The sequence below is a fragment of the Otolemur garnettii genome, unplaced genomic scaffold (assembly GCF_000181295.1).
Source record: "Otolemur garnettii isolate 467f Iridium unplaced genomic scaffold, OtoGar3 scaffold00023, whole genome shotgun sequence".
Lineage (NCBI taxonomy): Eukaryota > Metazoa > Chordata > Mammalia > Primates > Galagidae > Otolemur > Otolemur garnettii.
In genome coordinates, this window is record NW_003852418.1 from 21,332,094 (window position 1) to 21,351,408 (window position 19,315).

General features: G+C 50.5%; 2 protein-coding genes across 2 annotated transcripts in view; both read left to right on the top strand.

The window, feature by feature from the left end:
* OSBPL2 (oxysterol binding protein like 2) overlaps nucleotides 1–11,604 on the top strand; it is a 49,476-nt gene extending 37,872 nt beyond the window's left edge. The window contains exons 10-14 of the mRNA XM_003787759.3: nucleotides 1,630–1,753; nucleotides 5,276–5,404; nucleotides 7,310–7,433; nucleotides 8,380–8,470; nucleotides 10,542–11,604. Of these exons, the coding sequence (XP_003787807.1) occupies nucleotides 1,630–1,753; nucleotides 5,276–5,404; nucleotides 7,310–7,433; nucleotides 8,380–8,470; nucleotides 10,542–10,644 (571 nt within the window). The 3' untranslated portion in view covers nucleotides 10,645–11,604. The remainder of the gene's footprint in view (nucleotides 1–1,629; nucleotides 1,754–5,275; nucleotides 5,405–7,309; nucleotides 7,434–8,379; nucleotides 8,471–10,541) is intronic.
* Nucleotides 11,605–19,064: 7,460 nt separating this feature from the next.
* ADRM1 (adhesion regulating molecule 1) overlaps nucleotides 19,065–19,315 on the top strand; it is a 5,328-nt gene continuing 5,077 nt past the window's right edge. Inside the window, exon 1 of the mRNA XM_003787761.3 lies at nucleotides 19,065–19,253. Coding sequence (XP_003787809.2) covers nucleotides 19,069–19,253 — 185 coding nt within the window. The 5' untranslated portion in view covers nucleotides 19,065–19,068. The remainder of the gene's footprint in view (nucleotides 19,254–19,315) is intronic.

Sequence of the window (19,315 nt, forward strand, 5' to 3'; positions counted from 1 at the left end):
GACTTGTCTCCGCCTCTCTGCTAGTGTGCATGGCTGTGTGTGTGCAAGTGACTTGTCTCCGCCTCTCTGCTAGTGTGCATGGCTGTGTGTGTGCAGGTGACTTGTCTCCTCCTCTGTGCTAGTGTGCATGGCTGTGTGTCTGCTGGTGACTTGTCTCCGCCTCTCTGCTAGTGTGCATGGCTGTGTGTGTGCAAGTGACTTGTCTCCTCTGTGCTAGTGTGCATGGCTGTGTGTGTGCAAGTGACTTGTCTCTGCCTCTCTGCTAGTGTGCATGGCTGTGTGTGTGCAAGTGACTTGTCTCCGCCTCTCTGCTAGCGTCTTTGCCACATGACTTGTTCATTTCAATCATTAAGTCAAGGATTTTGCAAGTTTTTGTGAGCAGAGAAATAGTATTTTAAAAAGTTTGGGGAGGTTCCCCTCTTTTCGGTTAATTACTTTATGTCTGAGTCTCAGAATTTCTCAATTTTTATTCCACTGAAGATTTTGAGCCATATAATATCAAGAGGTTTTTCCCAGCTCCTGAAATCTGTACATTTTCAGTTAGAAACCTATCTGCAATTTAAAACCGTGGGTACTTTTGCTCTGTCCACCCTCTTCTGCTGCCGGAAACTCCCCTGTTCAGACAGACTGTATAATGCAGGCAGGCTTGTGACTGACCACTTCTTAGCATGGTGGCCCTCCAGTGGCTTAGTCATGTTGATGGAAGTAGCATTGCATACACCTTGGCAGCCTTCCCTGTGGGAAGCAGCCCAGGCAGAGGCTGGCCTGTTCATTCATGGCAACGGGCTGTGGGATCTGAGCCTGACACTTACAGACCCTTAGAGAGCTCCTGGAAGTCAGTTGGGTTTTCTGGTTGTCCATCCCAAATTAAGTGTGCTCTTTGCTTAGAGATGGAGAGTTTTCCCCAGCCTGTGAGTGAGGCTGGTCAGCTCCCGTCATCTGTGCAGGCCACGGTCTGCACTCCGCCTCTGAGCTGTAAGTGCCCTCTGGGGTGCTGTGTGCTCCTCCCGGGAAGAGGCAAAATAGCAAAAGCAAAGAGAGAGCCCAGCACTGGGGTGGCCTCTCTTCCTTTTGGAGTCCATCAGAGAGCTCTGTGGTCAATCTGTCAAGATCTCCAGGCTTGTAATTAAATGCAAAGAGCAGGCAGGAAACCAAAGCTAAAGCAGACAATCCCAGCCCACCCCAGGAGGTTACTTATGCAATACTGAGAGAGATATCTGAAGGACACAGTGCAGGAAGTTCATTGTGTTTAAGAAATGATAATATCAGCTTGAGCTTGGCCCCCTAAAAACAACCGTATGACAAGTGGACACTGGGCGAACAGCTTCGAAGTTAAGAACGTGCCATGCGGATCCCCAGGCTGCCGTCCACCCTCCTAGGGTTTATCCCTTCACTTTCTTTCCTACTTTGGCGCATCAGAATTAGGAACAGTCACCCCCAAATGGTATGAATAGAGGTCCTAAAATGTAGGTTTTCATCTTTGCACTTCTGGCCAGAGATATCCCAAAGACCATAGAAGACTGGTCAGGAGGGCAGTTTATCCCGTGGTCAGAGTCTCAGTGTTCCGCACTCAGGAGGGCAGTTTGCTGTTGCTCTTCACCGGCTCCTAAAAATCCCATTTGACTATAGCAAGAAGAAGCTGTTCATCATCTATGGCAAATGGACGGAATGCTTGTGGGGTATAGATCCTGTTTCCTACGACTCCTTCAAGAAGCAAGAGAGGAGAGGCGACCACCTGAGGAAGGCTAAACTGGTAAGGCGGCTTCCCCATGCAGACGCTGGGCAGGGCCGAGCCGAGCCCGCGGTGAGGGCTGCTCAGGAGGGGCCGGTGTTCAGAATGTGTCTATCAAGACAAAACTGCTTATCTGGATTCTAGTGGTGGTAGTAGGCTGTATTTGTGTTTTAACTTGGTGGAGGCCACTCTTATAAACCATGGGCTTGAGGTGTTCTGGTGTCATGGTTTCTGTCACCCCCAGGCTGGAAGTTTCTGCAGTCAGGCCAGGGCTTTCATGGTAGCTCTGAGTTCTGGGCCCTTCTTTTTTTTTTTTTTTTGAGACAGAGTCTCAAGCTGTCACCCTGGGTAGAGTGCTGTGGTGTCACAGCTCACAGCAACCTCAAAATCCTCGGCTCAAGTGATCCTCTTGCCTCATCCTCCCAAGTAGCTGGGATTATAGGTGCCTGCCACAGCTCCTGGATACCTTTTTAGAGACGGGGTCTCTCTCTTGCTCAGGCTGGTCTCCTACTCCTGAGCTCAGTCAGTCCACCTGCCTCAGTCCCCTAGAGTGCTGGGATCACAGGTGAGCCACTGCACCTGGCCTCTGGACCCTTCTTGATAAGTCTTTCTTCCTTTACGTGAGTTAGCCTAAATATATTTAAAAGATCACGTGAACTTCATTTTTGTTTTTTTAATTTTTGAGTACCAGCTAATACATTCTTTGAGGCAGAGACTCACTCTGTCACCCTGGGCAGAGTGCAGTGGTGTCATAGCTCACTGCAACCTCCTGGGCTCAACCAATCTTCCTGCCCCAGCCTCCCAAGTAGCTGAGACTACAGGTACCCACAACAAAGCCTGGCTTATTTTTCTATTTTTAGTAGAGATAGGGTTTTCCATGCCTGAGCTTAAGGGACCTTCCTACTTGGGCCTCCCAGAGTGCTGGGATAACAAATAATAAGTCACTGCATCCAGCCTCAGGTAATATGGTGAGGATCTTTCCCCCTAGAATACTAATTGTCTTTTTTCTTTCTTTTTCTTTGGAGACAGGGTCTCACTATGTTGCCCTCAGCTCACAACAACCTCAAACTCTTAGGCTTTTTTTTTTTTTGAGCCGGAGCCTAAAGCTATCCCCCTGGGTAGAGTGCCATGGCATCACGCTCACAGCAACCTCCAACTCCTGGGCTCAAGCGAGTCTCCTGCCTTAGCCTCCCAAGTAGCTAGGACTACAGGCGCCCACCACAACACCTGGCCATTTTTTGGTTGCAGCCATCATTGTTGTTTGGCGGGCCTAGGCTGGGGATTCGAACCCGCCACCTTAGGTGTATGTGGCTGGCACCTTAGCCGCTTGAGCCACAGGCGCTGAGCCCAAACTCTTAGGCTTAAGCGATTCTCTTGCCTCAGCCTCCCAAGTAGCTGGGACTACAGATGCCTGCTACAATGCCCAGCTATTTTTGTTGTTGTTGTCGTTGTTTGGCAGGCCTGGGCTGGGTTCAAACCCACCGGCCCTGATACATGTGGCCAGTGCCCTAACCACTGAGGTATGGGTGCCGAGCCCTGGCTATCTTTTAGAGACAGGGTATCACTCTTGCTCGGGCAGGTCTCACACTCTTGAGCTGGCAGTCCACCCACCTCAGCCTCCCAAGTGCTAGAATCACAAGCTGAGCCACCACCCTGGATACTTTGTCTTAAGGCTAGTTAAAACTGTAAGTGGGGCGGTGCCTGTGGCTAAGCGGGTCAGGCACCGGCCCCATATACCGAGGGAGGTGGGTTCCAACCCAGCCCTGGCCAAACTGCAACAAAAAATAGCCGGGCATTGTGATAGGTGCCTAAAGTCCCAGGTACTTGGGAGGCTAAGGCGAAAGAATCACCTTAGCCCAGGAGTTGGAGGTTGCTATGAGCTGTGATGCCACGGCACTCTACCAAGGGCGATAAAGTGAGACTGTCTCTTAAAAAACAAACAAACAAAGAAACAAAAAACTGTAAGTGGTAGTTTAAAAGAGGTGGCATATTTCCTAGGTAATAAATCAGAGTATACCAAACTGAGATGTTTAATGTTTTTTACAAAAATACTCCACCTCCTCTAGTATACTAAGTGTTTTACTATTGTAATGTTCCATGTGTACCATTAGACATGCTTTCTAAGAATTCTCTTCTATTTAAAAAGAAAGAGTACAGTCCCACTTAAAGACTGTACAGACTTAGAATGTGAAGTCCCCTTCGTGATGTTTTAACGCTTTCATGCTCCCGTGGGTACGCTGGAAACAAGGAAGTGTCTGTTGGAGTGTCCCCCTCAGGCTGGTTAGAGTCAGGTGGAAGGATTCGTGAGCTGTGTGTCCCATTTTTAAGTGTTCTGCCTTAACAGCTGCATCTAATGATCCACTTTCTTTTTCTAGGACCCACTGATTTTTTTTTTTTTGAGACAGAGTCTCACTGTGTCACTCTCAATAGAGTGCCGTGATGTCACAGCTCACAGCAACTCTTGGGCTTAAGTGATTCTCTTGCCTCAGCCTCCCAAGTAGCTGGAACTACAGGGGCCTGCCACACACCCAGTTAATTTTTTTTTTTTTTTTTGTTATTGTTGTCGTTGTTTAGCAGGCCCTGGCTGGGTTTGAACCCACCAGCCCCAGTGCATGTGGCTGGTGCCATAACCACTGAGCTGTGGGCACCGAGCTGGACCTGCTGATTTTGAAAAACAAGCACAGCAGTTGTGTTTTATCAAGGTGTGATGCGCAGTCAGGATTCAGTCTAGAAATGCTAAGATCACCGTGAAATTGCCATGTATTGCCTGCTTCTCAGGCTCAGAAGTGCCCCCTTCAGGAATGTCACCATCGGCTTGAGTGAATGTGCTGTTTTGGAAGGTGTCGCCCTATGTCATGGTGCTCACACTCAGCAGAGCATCTTTTCACAGTGCACACTTCTTCCAAAAGGGAGCCTCACTGGCATCCCGCCTGCCTTCTCTCTGTGCGTAGCACAGCACAGCCTGAGCCACAGGGAACTGTGAGCCCCTTCAGGAACAGGGAGCCCGATTCCTCTCCACACACTGACAGGCAGGATCTGAAACTGGAGAGGAAATTTGATTTTCTCCTTGGCTAAGAAAAAAAAAGAGGTGGCCATGCGAGGTGGCTCACAGCTATAACCCAGCACTTGGGAGGTCAAGGTGGGTGGATTGCCTGCACTCACAAAATAGCCCAGCTAATTGGGAGGCTGAGGCAAGAGAATTGCTTATGCCCAGGAGTTTGAGGTTAATGTGAGCTGTGATGCCACGGCACTCTTCTGAGAGCAACAAGTGAGACTATCTCAAAAAAAAAAAAAAAAAAAACAGAAAGAGGGAGGTGCCTATGGCTCACACCCAGTATATAGGGTACCAGCCCCATATACTGGAGGTGGTAGATTCAAACCTGGCCCCAGCCAAAACCTGCAAAAAAGAGAAAGAAAAAGAAAAGGCCATCTCACTCTACCTAGGGGCTTGGTGACAGGTCTGAAAGGTGCTCGGAGCCACAGTCCTGCCTGCCAACAGCCACATGGCACTGGGCAGCTATACCAAGGTGTTCTGTGTTTTAGGACGATGGTGCTGAAAGGGCTAACGGTGACACGGCTGACGACGTCCCTGTGGTGCAAGAGACCGTGCAGGTCATCCCAGGCAGCAGGCTGCTCTGGAGGATCAACACCCGGCCTCCCAACTCTGCCCAGGTCTGTCTCTACCGCACCCCTCCCACAACCACACTGCCCCTTAGCCGCGTGTCCCAGAGTGGACAGGAGTGGACAGGCTGCCTCGGTCACCCCAGACTGGGCTCTGCAGGGGGCATGCTCACTGCCTGTTGGTGCGGCCCTGGCAGGACACACTAGGTCCATTGGTGTGTTGACCCTGTGCGTGCCCAGGCCTGCACCAGCTGTGTCCCATCAAGAGAGGGTCCCAAACCTGTTTGAGAGATTGTTTTCCTGACTTGTTAATTTAGATTAGTGTTTTGCAACCTTTTTTTCCTCACAGCACACTTGAACCTTTAAAGTTCTGCAGCACACTTAAATTATGTTGATCCAAAAAAAGAGTAAATGAAAGAATGTATTATTGTGCTTTGAACTTTTTTCGAAAATAATTTAATTAATAATCTTTAAAACTTTTCATGGCACACCTAAGATCTCACGGCACCAGTTGGAAATCACTGATTTAGATGCTTAAACAGATTATGAAATTTGTTTCTGAAAATTATTTGTAGTTTTTATTACATATATAATAAAATATATGAATTATATTACATATAATTTCACATAATTAAGTAATATAAAATATGTAGCATTATTATATGACAAATGGAATACGTTAATGTGTTTTATTATTATGTGATGAACGTATTATATTATTTAAATAGTGGCACACCAGTGAGAGGGTTAGGGCCAATCCCGCTGAACGGTTCCATGGGTACATTTGTTTAAATAGGACAGTGGAGCTGTTGGTGGCGCAGTCCTGACCTCCCATTGGTATGCAGCCTCTTAGTTTACTATCTTGTAAGTTATGTCATTTACATAAAAAGTGAACATAACTCATAAACAATTTTATTGTGCTTTTAGTGCTGTAAATGTGCAAAGCGCTATCAGGGAGAGAGAGGGAGACCGCTCGCCCTGTGAGCACACTGGCCAAGTGCAGAGCACCAACAGGACTCTGTTTTTTCTTGGAAACTGCTCCATATTTTGTTTCAGGGGATTTATTGAGTCCCCCTCTGCCTGCCAGAGGGGCCCAGGGCTCTAGGAGCTACCGTGGAGACCTGCTGGGTGTAGCTCCACCCTGGTAGCAGGGAGGTGGCAGGTGGTGGACACACACCTGAGTGTCACGGGTGCTTTAGGAGGTGCTGAGAGACACTGGCCAGGGCAGAGAGGGTTGAGCACTGTGGCTTTGGTCATGGGGGGTAGGGCAGGTTGGAGGAGCTATGGCTGGGGCTCCAGGTGACACAGGTGCTGTGGAAGTCATTCGAGCACAAAGTGACTGAAGGGGCTGATGTTTTCCGGCCCTGCTGGGCTGCTTGCTAAGACTTTATGGGCATGAAGGCACAGTAGGCTGGGAGGCAGGCAAAGTATGCTGGGTAGGAGATTCCTCTCAGATGCCCAGGTCCAAGGCAACAGTCAGAGGGTCTGGCTGGAGGATGAGCCCTGGGCATCCTAGGCATGAGGTGGACATCCCACCTGAAGTTGGAGAGTGCCAGCTACTATGTGGCAGCTTCAGGGTTGGGGAGGCTGCCTGGGAGGCAGTCATGTCTCAGGGCAGGTGAAGTGTGGGCTCAGGCCATGGGTTATGGGCAAGACACAGGTATCCTTGAAAGGATAGTTTTCAGCGAGCGAGTGGCACAAATCTTCTATTTGTCAAATTATGAAGAAGGTAAAAGGAATCCGTGCTGATTTTGCTGTCACAGGTCAAACTGCAAAGTCACAGCTGTGGCATGTGTTTGTGCTGGTGGGGCAGGGCAGACGGCAGAACCGCTGCATTCCTACCACAGTTGCCAGGTTTGGTGTGGTCTGTGGCTTCTGGCACCTGCTGGAGGTCTTGGGTTGTGCCCCACGGCTGCGGGGGCTGCTGAGGTCCCCTTTCTGTGCCTGATCCCGCAGATGTATAATTTCACCAGTTTCACCGTGAGCCTCAACGAGTTGGAGACGGGCATGGAGAAGACCCTGCCCCCCACAGACTGCCGCCTGCGCCCCGACATCCGCGGCATGGAGAATGGCAACATGGGTGCGCTCCGTGGCCTGGGGGGGGTGTGCCAGGGTGGAACAGCACAGAGTGGCAGGCCAGGGCCAGGCTTCCCAGTGAGGGGGCTGCAGTCCATCCAGAGCAGGTACTGATGGGCTGACAGTGCTCTCCTGGCCTGGGCCATCCTCTTGTAAACATGTTACAGTCAATTTGACTAGGAAATAAAATGGATAAGGGCTCATACAAGGTACAGGTCCCTGAATTCTTGTTACCAAATCGAACAGTCATTAAGTGGAGAGTGGCGGTGCTGGGTGCTGGACCCTGGCCCTATAGTCGTGCCCAGCACCACCATTGTCCCTCTGAGTTGGGGCCTGGGCGTCAGGGCACAGCGAGCATGTGTTTTCTTGTTCACTTCCTACTGTAGATCAAGTCAACAGCAAAAGTCATTGCTGGTCATGCTGGTCCAGAGTGATTCTGGGTTGGGTCAGTTGTACGTTAGTAGGGAGACCACCTCGTTACGAGCGTGGCCTGGGACTGGTGTCCATGTCCCTCTCTTTGCCGCCCACGAGTGATGCTTTGTGTTGGAGCTTACCCGCATCCGTCCTCGGCAGCCACATAGCAGTCTACCCTGAAGGCACTTGCTGTTAATGAAATAAGCAGGTGCTGCCTTTGCACACTTGGGGCTGTGCTTCCCACTTGCCGGCATAGTCCAGGAGCGTTAGGTCGCTACCTGAGCATCACACACCTGTAGCCTGCACCCAAGCAGCTCTGCTCTCGAACATATAGCCCATGGCCCACGAGCTCCGTGTGGGGCTGCCCCGTGGGTGCAGATGCAGCCAGGCTCTGGCTCCTGTGCTTGTGTTTGGGCTCATATTTACCAGGCTTTTTACTCCAGGCTTTCAGCCGAAGGGGCCCTTGCATCTAGTAGCCTGGGGGCACACAGGGGCTGTCACCTCTCTTAACCAGAGCTTCCTTGCTTGGACCTTAGACCTGGCCAGCCAAGAGAAGGAGCGTCTGGAGGAGAAGCAGAGAGAAGCCCGGCGGGAGCGTGCCAAGGAGGAGGCTGAGTGGCAGACCAGGTAAAGGCTGTGGGCAGGTGTGGGCAAGCAGGGGCAGCTAGGAGGACCTGCCACACACCTAGGGGAAGGAAGGAGGCCCCGTACCTGTGTGGCCGTTTTATTCTTGTCCATTTTATTTCCTAGCACTGCCCTGGCTACACAGAGGCAGTGACACCACCCACTGCGCTGATCATACCAGTGGGGAGTGGCCCATGTACAAGGCTGGTCACTTTAGCCCTGGGCCTTCCCCTCACACTTCCTGGGGTATTTGACCCAAAGCACTCTTCTTAAATATGGCAAATTTAAAGAGAAGATATCATCTGAACTCAGCCACTCACTCGAGGAAGATACACCTGATTAGGGAGGATATGGTATTAGTACAGCCCCTACACACCATGTTCCACACTATAGGATGAGCCGTGCTCGGGCAAGGCCCACACCTCATGATGCCACCTGGTGTGGAGCACCAGGCCAAGACCACGTCCCTCCATCAGCCACACTCAGGCTCATCTTCACACCCGTGACCAGGGGAGGTTTTGTTGTGGGAATTTAGAGCCATGGCATGGAGATGAAGCAGGTCTGCACATAGACAGGGTGGGGACACACCTCTACACAGAGCCGGTAAATCCAGCACAGGTAGGTCCTGACCATAGCAGCTTCCTATTGTCTTACTCAGCTGTCTTACATTTTTTGTCTTTTTTTGAGACTCTCACTCTGTGTTGTAGATAGAGTGCATTGCTGTAGCTCACAGCAACCTCAAATTTTGGGGCTCACATGATCCTCTTGCCTTAGCCTCCCAAGTAGTTGGGACCACAGGTGCCTGCCATGATGCCCAGCTAAGTTTTTCTATTTTTAGTAGAGATGTGGTCTTGCTCTTGCTCAGGCTGGTCTTGAACTCCTGAGCTCAAGCAATCCTCCCACCTTGGCCTTCCAGATTGCTGGGATTATAGGTGTGAGCCACTGTGCCCGGCCTTATTTATTCTTTAATTGTCATAATATGAAGATAATTCAGTTAATAAGGATTCAGTCAATAAAGCATTAATAAAATATACGTATAAGTAAAATATATTTGCCTATTACAAAAAATCTCTGGTGTTTTCTGCAGGCCCAGTAATAGCCCCATCTAGTGACTTGTGTGGTTGGCATTTTTGAAACCAAGTCTTGATGCTTGAACTCCCAATTTGATTTAATATTAGGCTTTTTTAATGGTTTGATATTTGGAATTTTCCTGTCTTCTAAAGAAAAACAGCTTGAAATAGTTAACCTTTCTTCATTTTTTAAAATATTTAAAATATTGTGTGAAAATAATGCTCTTTTATCCTTAGAAAATAATTCCCTTTGCTGTTTGAGCTCCTCCAAACATTCTCCATGTCCCCAAGCACCAGCAGGACCCTTGTGCAGCAGCTGGACCAGCCCAGCACCAGGACCAGAGCCCAGAGCCTACTGGGGCAGGAGGGCATGGTCACTGTCACTGTCACTGTCATCTCTTCCTTTGTCTTCAGTTAAACACTCAAGACGGGGCATGGTGGCTCACACCTGTAATCCTAGCACTCTGGGAGGCCAAGGCGGGTGGATTGCTTGAGCTCATGAGTTCAAGACCAGCCTAAGTGAAAGCAAGACCCTGTCTCTACTAAAAATAGAAAAACTGAGGCAAGAGGATCACTTGATCCCAAGGGTTGAAAGTTGCTGTGAGCTGTGACACCATGGCACTCTGCCCAGGAGCTGTGGCCCAGGGTGACAGCTTGAGACTCTGTCTCAAAACAAACAAACAAACAAAAATACTCAGTCTGCTTTAAATGAAAGAAAATGTGAGTGTCATAGCAGCCCTTTCCTTTAAAAGGTCCAGGCATCACTTAAGATATAGTAACTGATCTCTGAAAATGGCATGGCTATGAGGGTTTTCTTAATAAAGCCTTGAGATTTTGCTGGGAAATGAAGCTGACATAGATGATATTTGTAGGTTACAAGTGGAAACGGTTCTCAGGGGAAGTTGTCTCCCTGGGCTACGGTCCCCTACATATTATGGGACACCAGTCCTTACCCACAGGCTGGTTTGTGGCCCAGGGCTCACAGTCTTCTTTGCGTCCTGCAGGTGGTTCTACCCAGGCACCAACCCCTACACTGGGACTCCTGACTGGCTGTATGCAGGGGACTATTTTGAGCGGAATTTCTCTGACTGCCCCGACATCTACTGAGGACTACAGGGCCCTGGGGCCAAGGCCCAAGAGGCTGGACTCCTTGAGTGGCCATACCAACTTTTGTCACGGCAGAAACCTCCTTTCTAATGCCTGTGTTCATGGAGATGGCATTGTCCCTGGTCAAAGGTTGAACTCTAATTAACTGTTGATTGCCAAACACTTTGCTACTGTGCAGTCTCGTCATAAAGCTTCACTTGGGATCATCGTTTTCATTAAGGTTTAAACAGGAAATTCTTTGCAGTCTCTTTTACACGACAAGAATCGGCAGGGGCGCGTCGGGCTGACAGCACTCTCTCAGTTACCGGATTTGCAACCAGAAGAAAGACAGGAAGGCTCTGTCTCCTCTTTACGATGCAGAGGGTCCCCAGAAGGATTTTAAATTCGACCCCATGAGGGGAAAAAGGGACTTGAAAATAACCCTGCAGAGAGTTAAGTAAAGGCCAGGAACCTCTTTCTAAATTATGCTGATAGAAAAGTGAAGCTTTTCAAATCAGATTGAATGAAATGAAAAGTTGTCAGATTCTGTATTTTTTAACCAATCTTCAATAATGTAAAGATTACGTTTAAAATATTTAAGTTAAAATCACTTGAATAGTATTTTGCTGAAGAGCAAGATATGCATTAATCACCAACTGTATACTGTCCAAAATGACGCATCACCGTGACAACCAGAGTGAGCAAAAGCATTAAGAGTTGGACAAAATACCCCTAAGGCTGCTCCCACCCTGAAGGGGGCCTGGGCCCTGGCTCCGGTGCCCTGTTGTCACCACGCACCATGCCCTCGTCTCGGGGGCCATTTCTTAAAACACTTTGCCTGTATCCATAGCACTCTTACGTTTTTGTTTTTCCCAGTGTGCATGTTTAAAATACAAGCGAATCACATCTGATTGTGCGCTGTGGGAGGGTCAGAAGCAGAATCTACTTAGAGTGGTGTAATTAAAGTTATTTAACCAAAAATAGTTGTGTGTCCATCTTAGCATTCATCTATATCAAGTGACCGATTTTATTTATGTAGAAATGTCAGTACAGCAGCTCATGGGAGAGCTCTGGGGTCAAAGGCGCTTCTCAGTGAGTGAAGCTCACTCACCTTCACTCAGTGAGTGAAGCTCCCTCAGTGAGAGGGACTGTTGTGTGTCTGTGCTTCAAAGTCACATTTTTAATTAAAACACTTTTTTTTTCAAGACAGTGTCTCATTCTGTCGCTCTTGGTAGAGTGCCACGGTATCTTAGCTCACTGCAACCCTCTTGGGCTCAAGCAATCCTCTTGCCTCAGCCTCCCAAGTAGCTGGGACTACAGGCACCCACCGCAACGCCTGGCTAGTTTTTCTGGTTTTAGTAGAGATATATCTTGCTTTTGTTCAGTCTGGTCTCAAACTCCTGAACACCTCAGCCTCCCAGAGTGCTGGGATCAAAGGTGTGAGCCACTGCAGTGGCCTTAAAACATTTTTAAAAGTGAATACTTGTCCTGAGATGATGATTCTGTAGCTTGGAAGCTGGGAGCAGTAGCATTTCAGGTTAGTCTAGGATTGTCCTCAGGGCCTGCAGCCTTGTTCCCCCGACTCAGAAGAGTCCCTCAGAGCCAATTGGTGGTTTTTACCTGCATCTAATTTTGACATTATGCAGATTAGAAGATGGAACCCGTGAGGGGCTGGTGGAGGGTCTGCTCTTTGGGAACGCAGCTGTATCAGGCTGACTCTCCAGGGAAGCTGACTTTCCAGGGAAGATGGAAAGACATGGTTAATTCAACTGAAGTCAGGGAAGTTTAACAACTTCTAACAGATCATTCTACTTCTTACTGCTTAAAATAATAATCTCCTGATGCCGGGCTCACAGGCAGCCCCCACCCCTCCTTGCTGGTTCCTATGCACGGGGGAAGTTGAAGGAGGCAGGTTGACAAATAGCCATGTCCCCAGGTTACTGTAATTTCTGATTACAGCCTTTTACTACTGCTGCTTCTACAGATACACATGAGAATGCTGTCCCCTAAACTTTATTACCTTGAATATGTCAAATGTCTCTAGTAAAGGAATTTTCAGTAGAAGATGCATTTTCAAAGATGACACACACACACACCCCCACCCCCCCGCACGGTAGGGAAAGCTGTGGTCTTCCCGGGTCCGCGTAGCCTGAACCTGGCTCTTAGTGCTCACAGTAACCCTGTAGCTTAGAGTGTCTTTGTGGAATGATGGTCTGGCAAACTTCCTTCCCAACAGAAGCTAATATTTAGATTTTGCTTCTAATTGAGGTTTGGAGTTGGTTATGTATTAGAGGGGTGATGGTGGACCTGTGTGTGTAAAACCAGAGTTGTGTCTGGGTGGGTGGTGGATCCAAGTTGCTGGCTGCATGGGTCTGCCTGGCACTGCGGAGGTCAGGTCAAGGGTCAAGGTTGCCAGCACCTGCAGCCTTCTGAGCTGGGCACAGCTCAGGTCGTGAGATGCTCATGGAAGCAGGTTGTGGTCCTTGTGGACAGCACTGCATTTTCTAGCTCAGACCACCATGAGAGTCAGACACTCTGAAAGACGCGTTCTGTAGGAGTGTAACCCAGGCACTGTACCTGGCTGGAGAAGGTGCTGAGATGGCCCTAGGCTGCCCTGTGTAACAGGTGGTCTTAGAAGGGGCACGTCTGCCTGTGCCTGCTGGACCCATGGCCCTCCATGAAGAAGGGACAGCCAGGCAGGGCCTGGGAGGTGCTGTCCTGCCCTGCTGGCCCCTGCGATCCCTTTCAGACTCTGCCCCCAAAGCGTGTGATGATGCTTGTCTTCTCCACGGGTCAAGGCTCAGTCTGCCAGACACAGTGTGGCGCAAGGCAGCTGATGTGGGCGCCCAGCCCCAGACAGTGCCAAGTGCTCATGCCTCTGGCCACTTGTCCAAATGACCTAGAATACAGGAGACATGCCATCTGCTCTCTGGGCCCTGGGAACACAAGGTCAGGAGACAAGTACAGGCCTGGGACCCCCCACAGGGAACCCCTTGGCAGGCAGTGTGCTCTTTGGGGAGAACTCTCCCAAGGAAATGGAGATTTACAAGTTCCTACCATCTGCATGAAGAACAATGAAATGAAGGCAGTTAAAAATTCTTTTTTTTTTTTTTTTTTTTGAGACAGAGCCTCAAGCTGTCCCCCTGGGTAGAGTGCCGTGACATTACAGCTCACAGCAACCTCCAACTCCTGGGCTCAAGCGAGTCTCCTGCCTCCGCCTCCCAAGTAGCTGGGACCACAGGCGCCCGCCACAACGCCCGGCTATTTTTTGGTTGCAGCCGTCATTGTTGTTTGGCGGGTCCAGGCTGCGGGTCCGGCTGGGGATTCGAACCTGCCACCTTAGGTGTACGTGGCTGGCGCCTCAGCCGGTTGAGCCACAGGCGCCGAGCCGACAGTTAAAAATTCTAAGAAGCCCCTGGCCCTGTGGCTCTTGCCTGTAATCCCAGCATTGTGGGAGGCTAAGGAGGGAGAATTCCTTGAACTCAGGAGTTTGAGACTCACCTGAGAGTGATACCCTGACTCACGAAAAGAAAAACCCAGCCAGGCACCTCGGTAAGCGCCTGTGATCCCAGCAGCTTCCGGAGGCTGAGGCAGCGGGTTGCCCACAGCCTGAGTCTGAGGTTTCAGTGAGCTACACCACTGCACTCTGCTCAGGGGCATAGGGTGGGACTCTGTCTCAACAACAACAGAAATAATTCTAAGAAGCTGCAACGTTCCAGGTGCACTGTGGGCCCTGTCCTGCCTGGCTCTGAGCTCAGAGGGCAGGGGCGTCCAGCAGCGTCCTGCCCCAGCTTGTCACCCTGAGGGGCACTCTGTCAATCCACAGAGAGTTCTCACAGTCCTGGTTCTCTCCTGTGTCACTGTTTGGACTTGCCCATGTCCAAGTGAGTGCAGACGCTCAGGTCCTGGTAAGAGTGGTAAGTAGCTGATAGGCCGGTAGCACCTGGTAGCTGCCTCAGTATTCCTCAAAAAGTAGTCTCCCCTCAATCCATCTTCTCTACACACTGTGTAGATCGTTACAAACTGGACCTCATGTTTCCATTACGGCTTGGTGTGACTGTGCTGGGCAGTCAGCTCTGCACTTGGCGCCGCTCCTGTGCCTCTCTGGGGACCAACTGTCACTGTCAGGGGCTTGGTAAAGCAAGGCTGGCTCTGCAGAGACACGGCACACACAGCCACCCGTTCTTGCCCATCCCTGTCCCAGCTGGCTCCCTCTGCCTGTGCTCAGCCAGCCCTTCAGTGCTGTCCATCTTGCCCTCTGTAGCCTGGGACTGTCCTGTCCATTCCCTGTAGCTCAGGAGTGTCCGGTGGAAGGCGATGCCAGCCAGAGAGCTCATTCTCAGTGCCCACTGACATTCCCAGAATCATTCTCAGATTCCTCTGGAGGACTGTGTGGATCTGAGTTGAGATTGTTACCCTCTTCCCCTCAACTTTGGGATAAAGATTCTCTGAAGATGGGTTATAGTTGATGTTTGTTTCACAGTGAACAATTTTTCAACTGTCCCCGCTGTTCTGGCCTGTCTGTAAAGGGCTACAGATCAGCAGTGGACAAGTCCTTGGTCTGGATAGCAGATGTTTGCTCTCTAGGATTGGCTTGGCAAGTGGACTGTTTCTGGACACTGCTGTCTCAGTGGAGAGGAGGCTAGGGATGCTTGTAACAGTCATGTGGCCTACAGAAGGGCTGAAGGGTCCAGGTGCTCCTGGGACTGTCTCTCTCCTGGGGACTGAAGGCTGTTGCTGGATGCAACAAAAAGCCCAAAGTGTGGAGTTAGCTGGACTCAAGGGCTCCCCCCACGTAGCTTCTGCCCTAAGCAGCCCCAGCAGCTGTGTGTTTCCCAGGAGGATGACCAAGTGGGGACAGTCACCCCTCAGTCACTGTGGCTCCCAGCAGGGATGGAGGGTGCTCTTGGAATGCTCCAGGTGCATGGATAGGGGCTCCATCATCGTCCAAGGAGGATGCCACAGAGCCAGAGCCTGAGTGGCCATCAAGCCCCACCAGGGAGGAGGAGGCAGAGGAGGGCCAAGTGGGGAAGAAGACTCAGTACTCACTGGGAGGCTCACCTCTCCAGGGGAGCGTGTGTGAGCGCTGACAACCTCACACCATTCCCACTCAGCAGCCCAGGTCACAGCGCCCTTTGTACACAGTCCTCCCTCCTGGCCCCGGGCCACACCCCCCTCTGATTTTCCCTGTGGTTCTGCCCTCCTGATCATCTGGCTTTTTTTTTTTTTTTTTTTTTTTGAGACGGAGCCTCAAGCTATCCCCCTGGGTAGAGTGCCATGGCATCATGCTCACAGCAACCTCCAACTCCTGGGCTCAAGCGAGTCTCCTGCCTCCGCCTCCCAAGTAGCTGGGACCACAGGCGCCTGTCACAACGCCTGGCTATTTTTTGGTTGCAGCCGTCATTGTTGTTTGGCGGGTCCAGGCTGGGGATTCGAACCCGCCACCTCAGGTGTACGTGGCTGGCGCCTTAGCCGGTTGAGCCACAGGCGCCGAGCCATCATCTGGCTTCTTTTGGGCAGAACAGTGAATCTGAGGCTTGCGGTGATGTGTGCACCGGTGGTTTGTTCCTTTTCACTGCTGAGCAGTAAACACAGTGTCCCGTGGTTTATCTACTCATAGTTGATGAATGTTTGGGTTTTTTCCAATTTGGGGCAATTATGAAAAAAGTTAGGGTAGACATCTATTTACAATTGTGTGGACATCTGTTGTCATTTCTCCTTGGTAAATACCTAGGAGTGGAATGGCTGCATCATAGGGCAGTTCCGTGTTTCACTCTATAAAAAACATAACTGTTGCCTCACCAGAGAGGACACGTCAACTCAGCTAAGCGCATGAGTCCACACCCTGCAGCACCCAGGAACTGTAAGTTCAGACAGGGCAGCAGGTGACTAAAACCCCACACCTGTGTGACCCTGAGCCCGAGGCGGCCAGATGCTGTGGAGCCCTGTGTGGGGACACAGATGGCGCTGTGCTTCAGCAGTTTCTTACAAAACTAGATGCTCTTACCAGACACAGGGCAGTCTCCCTCTTTGGTATTTACCCAAATGAGTTGAAATCTTATGTTCACACACAAACCTATGCATGGGTGTTCACAGCAGCTTTGCCTGTAATTGCCAAAACTTGGAAGTCACCGAGATGCCCTTCAATTGGTGAATGGAGAAATAAACTGCCATGTCCAGACAATGCCACATTATTCAGCATTAAAACAAAAAAGGAGCTAACCAAAATATGAAAACACATGGCAGAATCTTAAATGCATGCCACTAAGTGAGAGGAGCTGAGCGAGAAGCTGCATACAGTGTGATTCCAAATATGCAACATTCTGGAAACTGCACAACTGTGGAGAGACTAAAAGATCAGTGTTGCCAGCAGGAGGGAAGAGAGAGAGGAATTGGTGGAGCACAGAGGATGTTTAGGGCAGTGAAACTTCCGTGTAAAATATAGTAATGGTGGATAAATGTCATAAATTAGTTAAAACCTGCTGGGTGTAGTGACTCATGCTGGTAATTGCAACACTTTGGGAGGCCAAGATGAGAGGATCACTTGAGGCCAGGAGTTCAAGACCAGCCTGGGCAACATAGCAAGACCCTGTCTCTAAAAAAAAAAAAATTTTTTTTTTTTTTTTAAATTAGCTTGGTATGATGGCTTACAACCATAGCCCCAGGTTCTCAGGAGGCTGGAGCAGGAGGATCGTCTGAACCTAGGAGTTCAAAATTGCAGTGAGCCATGACTGTGACACTGCACTCTATCCAGCCTGGGTGACAGAGCAAGACCCTGTCTCTGAAAATAAATACATTTGTTGAAAACCATAGAATGTCTAATGGTGCTATGGTTTGAATGTGTCTCCTTCAAAATTCCAGTGTTGGAACTTAATGGCCAAAGTGAGAGGTGAGGCTCTAGGAAGTGATTAGGCAATGAGGGCTCCTCCCTCAAGATGGGCTTCTGGTCCTTGTAAGTCTCAGCAATCCTTCTCCCAGCTGCTGTGCGGGGCACAGCAGACACTTCAGGCCTGCTGGTACCTTAGGCTTGACTTTCTAGCCTCTCAAGCTGTGAGAGATACATCTCTGCTCTTCACAAACCACCCAGTCTGTGGTGGTCTGTTCCAGTGGCCCAGATAGGGGAGGGGTACACCCCAGAGTGAGTGGTGGACCTTGGTTGCCATATCAGTCCATCAGCTGCAGTGAGTGTGCTGCTCTGCTGGGGACGCTGGCAGTGGGGGGGTATGTGTGGCAGGAGGGGTGTACAGGAACTCTCGGTACTTCCTACTCAATTCTGCTGTGAATCCAAAATCACTCTAAAAATTGAATATATTAATGAAAAAAAGTTTAAGCAAGCCTACATCTCCAAGTCATAGCACCAATAAAAAAGAAAGAAAGAAAGAAAGAAAGAAAGCCAGCCCACATCTGCCAAACTTTTCTCAAATGTATTCCCAACACTGTGGAAAGCCCCCAGCACTTGCTGTGGGCATTTTTCTTTGTTTTTAACCATTCTGTGGGTATATTTTAATTTGCATTTTCCTTGTTAGTAACAATGTATCTCATCTTCCTCGCCAGCCTTTGCCTTTTTTATGGATGCCGGCCAACTCTGGCTGGGACCTGCTGAGACTGCCTTCTTCACCTGGGGTTTGTTTTCTGCTAAACAGGATTAATAGCAGAGACAGGGTCTCGCTCTTGCTCAGGCTGGTCTCAAACTCCTGAGCTCAAGGAATCCTCCTGCCTCTGCCTCCCAGAGGGCTAGGATTGCAGGCATGAGCTACTGCCTTCAGTCTGTTTGTGCGGCTTTAAATAAATCCCATAAAACTTCACTGTTGAGCAGTGCTTCCCAAGCGTGCTCATGTTGCCTTTGCTGTAATTTATGTCAAAGTAACTCAAAGTAACATGAAGCTGACACTTCCTAGCTCCTGGTGTTATTAGACTAGCTCCTACCTTTTTTCAACCTTGTTACTATTTTATCTCTCAGAGCCTGGAACCTTGCTCATGGACTAAAAAGTGTCAGATGGCTGCTTTCTGTGGGCCGTGAGGTGGCTGCTCCAGCTGTCCAGTCCCCAGGTTTACAGGGGACCCAGCCAGCAGGCCATCCACGACACTGGCCTTCTTGGGTACATGACCCTGGGTCCGGTCTCGGGAATCCCTGAGGAGTTAAAGCCCCATGGGCACTTTTGGGCGTCTCTCTGGTGCCCAATGCCCACAGCCTGGTCGGCCTCCACCTGTCCCTGGGCATCGACCCGTGGATGACATCTCTGCCTGGTCGGCCGACGACAACCAACAGGGTGGGCTCCGTCAGGTCTTTCAGCCCGCGGTTTCGGGCGCCACCGCCAGGGGCCGCCGCCGCTCCCCTATGACACAGCAACAATAGGGACCGCTCTGGCCCTCGCGGCCCGCGGCCCGCGCTTCCGCCGGAAAAGAGCCACCGGCGCGGGGGCGGGGCAGGGCGGGGCGTGCACGATGGACGGCTGCCCAAGCCAATCACTGGCGAGGCAAGGTCGGCCGCGCCGCCGACGGAGCTCAATCGGCGGCGAGAGCGGCGGACGGGGCGGGCCCAACGTGGGCTTCCGGCGGGGCCCGGCAGGCGCCGAGGAGGAAGAGCGAGCCCGGACGGCGCTTTTCGGCCGAGTGTGGGCGCGGACCAGGTGTGGGGAGCTGCCGGGCCGGGGCGGCCTGGGCCTAGGGCGGGCGCCGGCCGGGGAGGGCG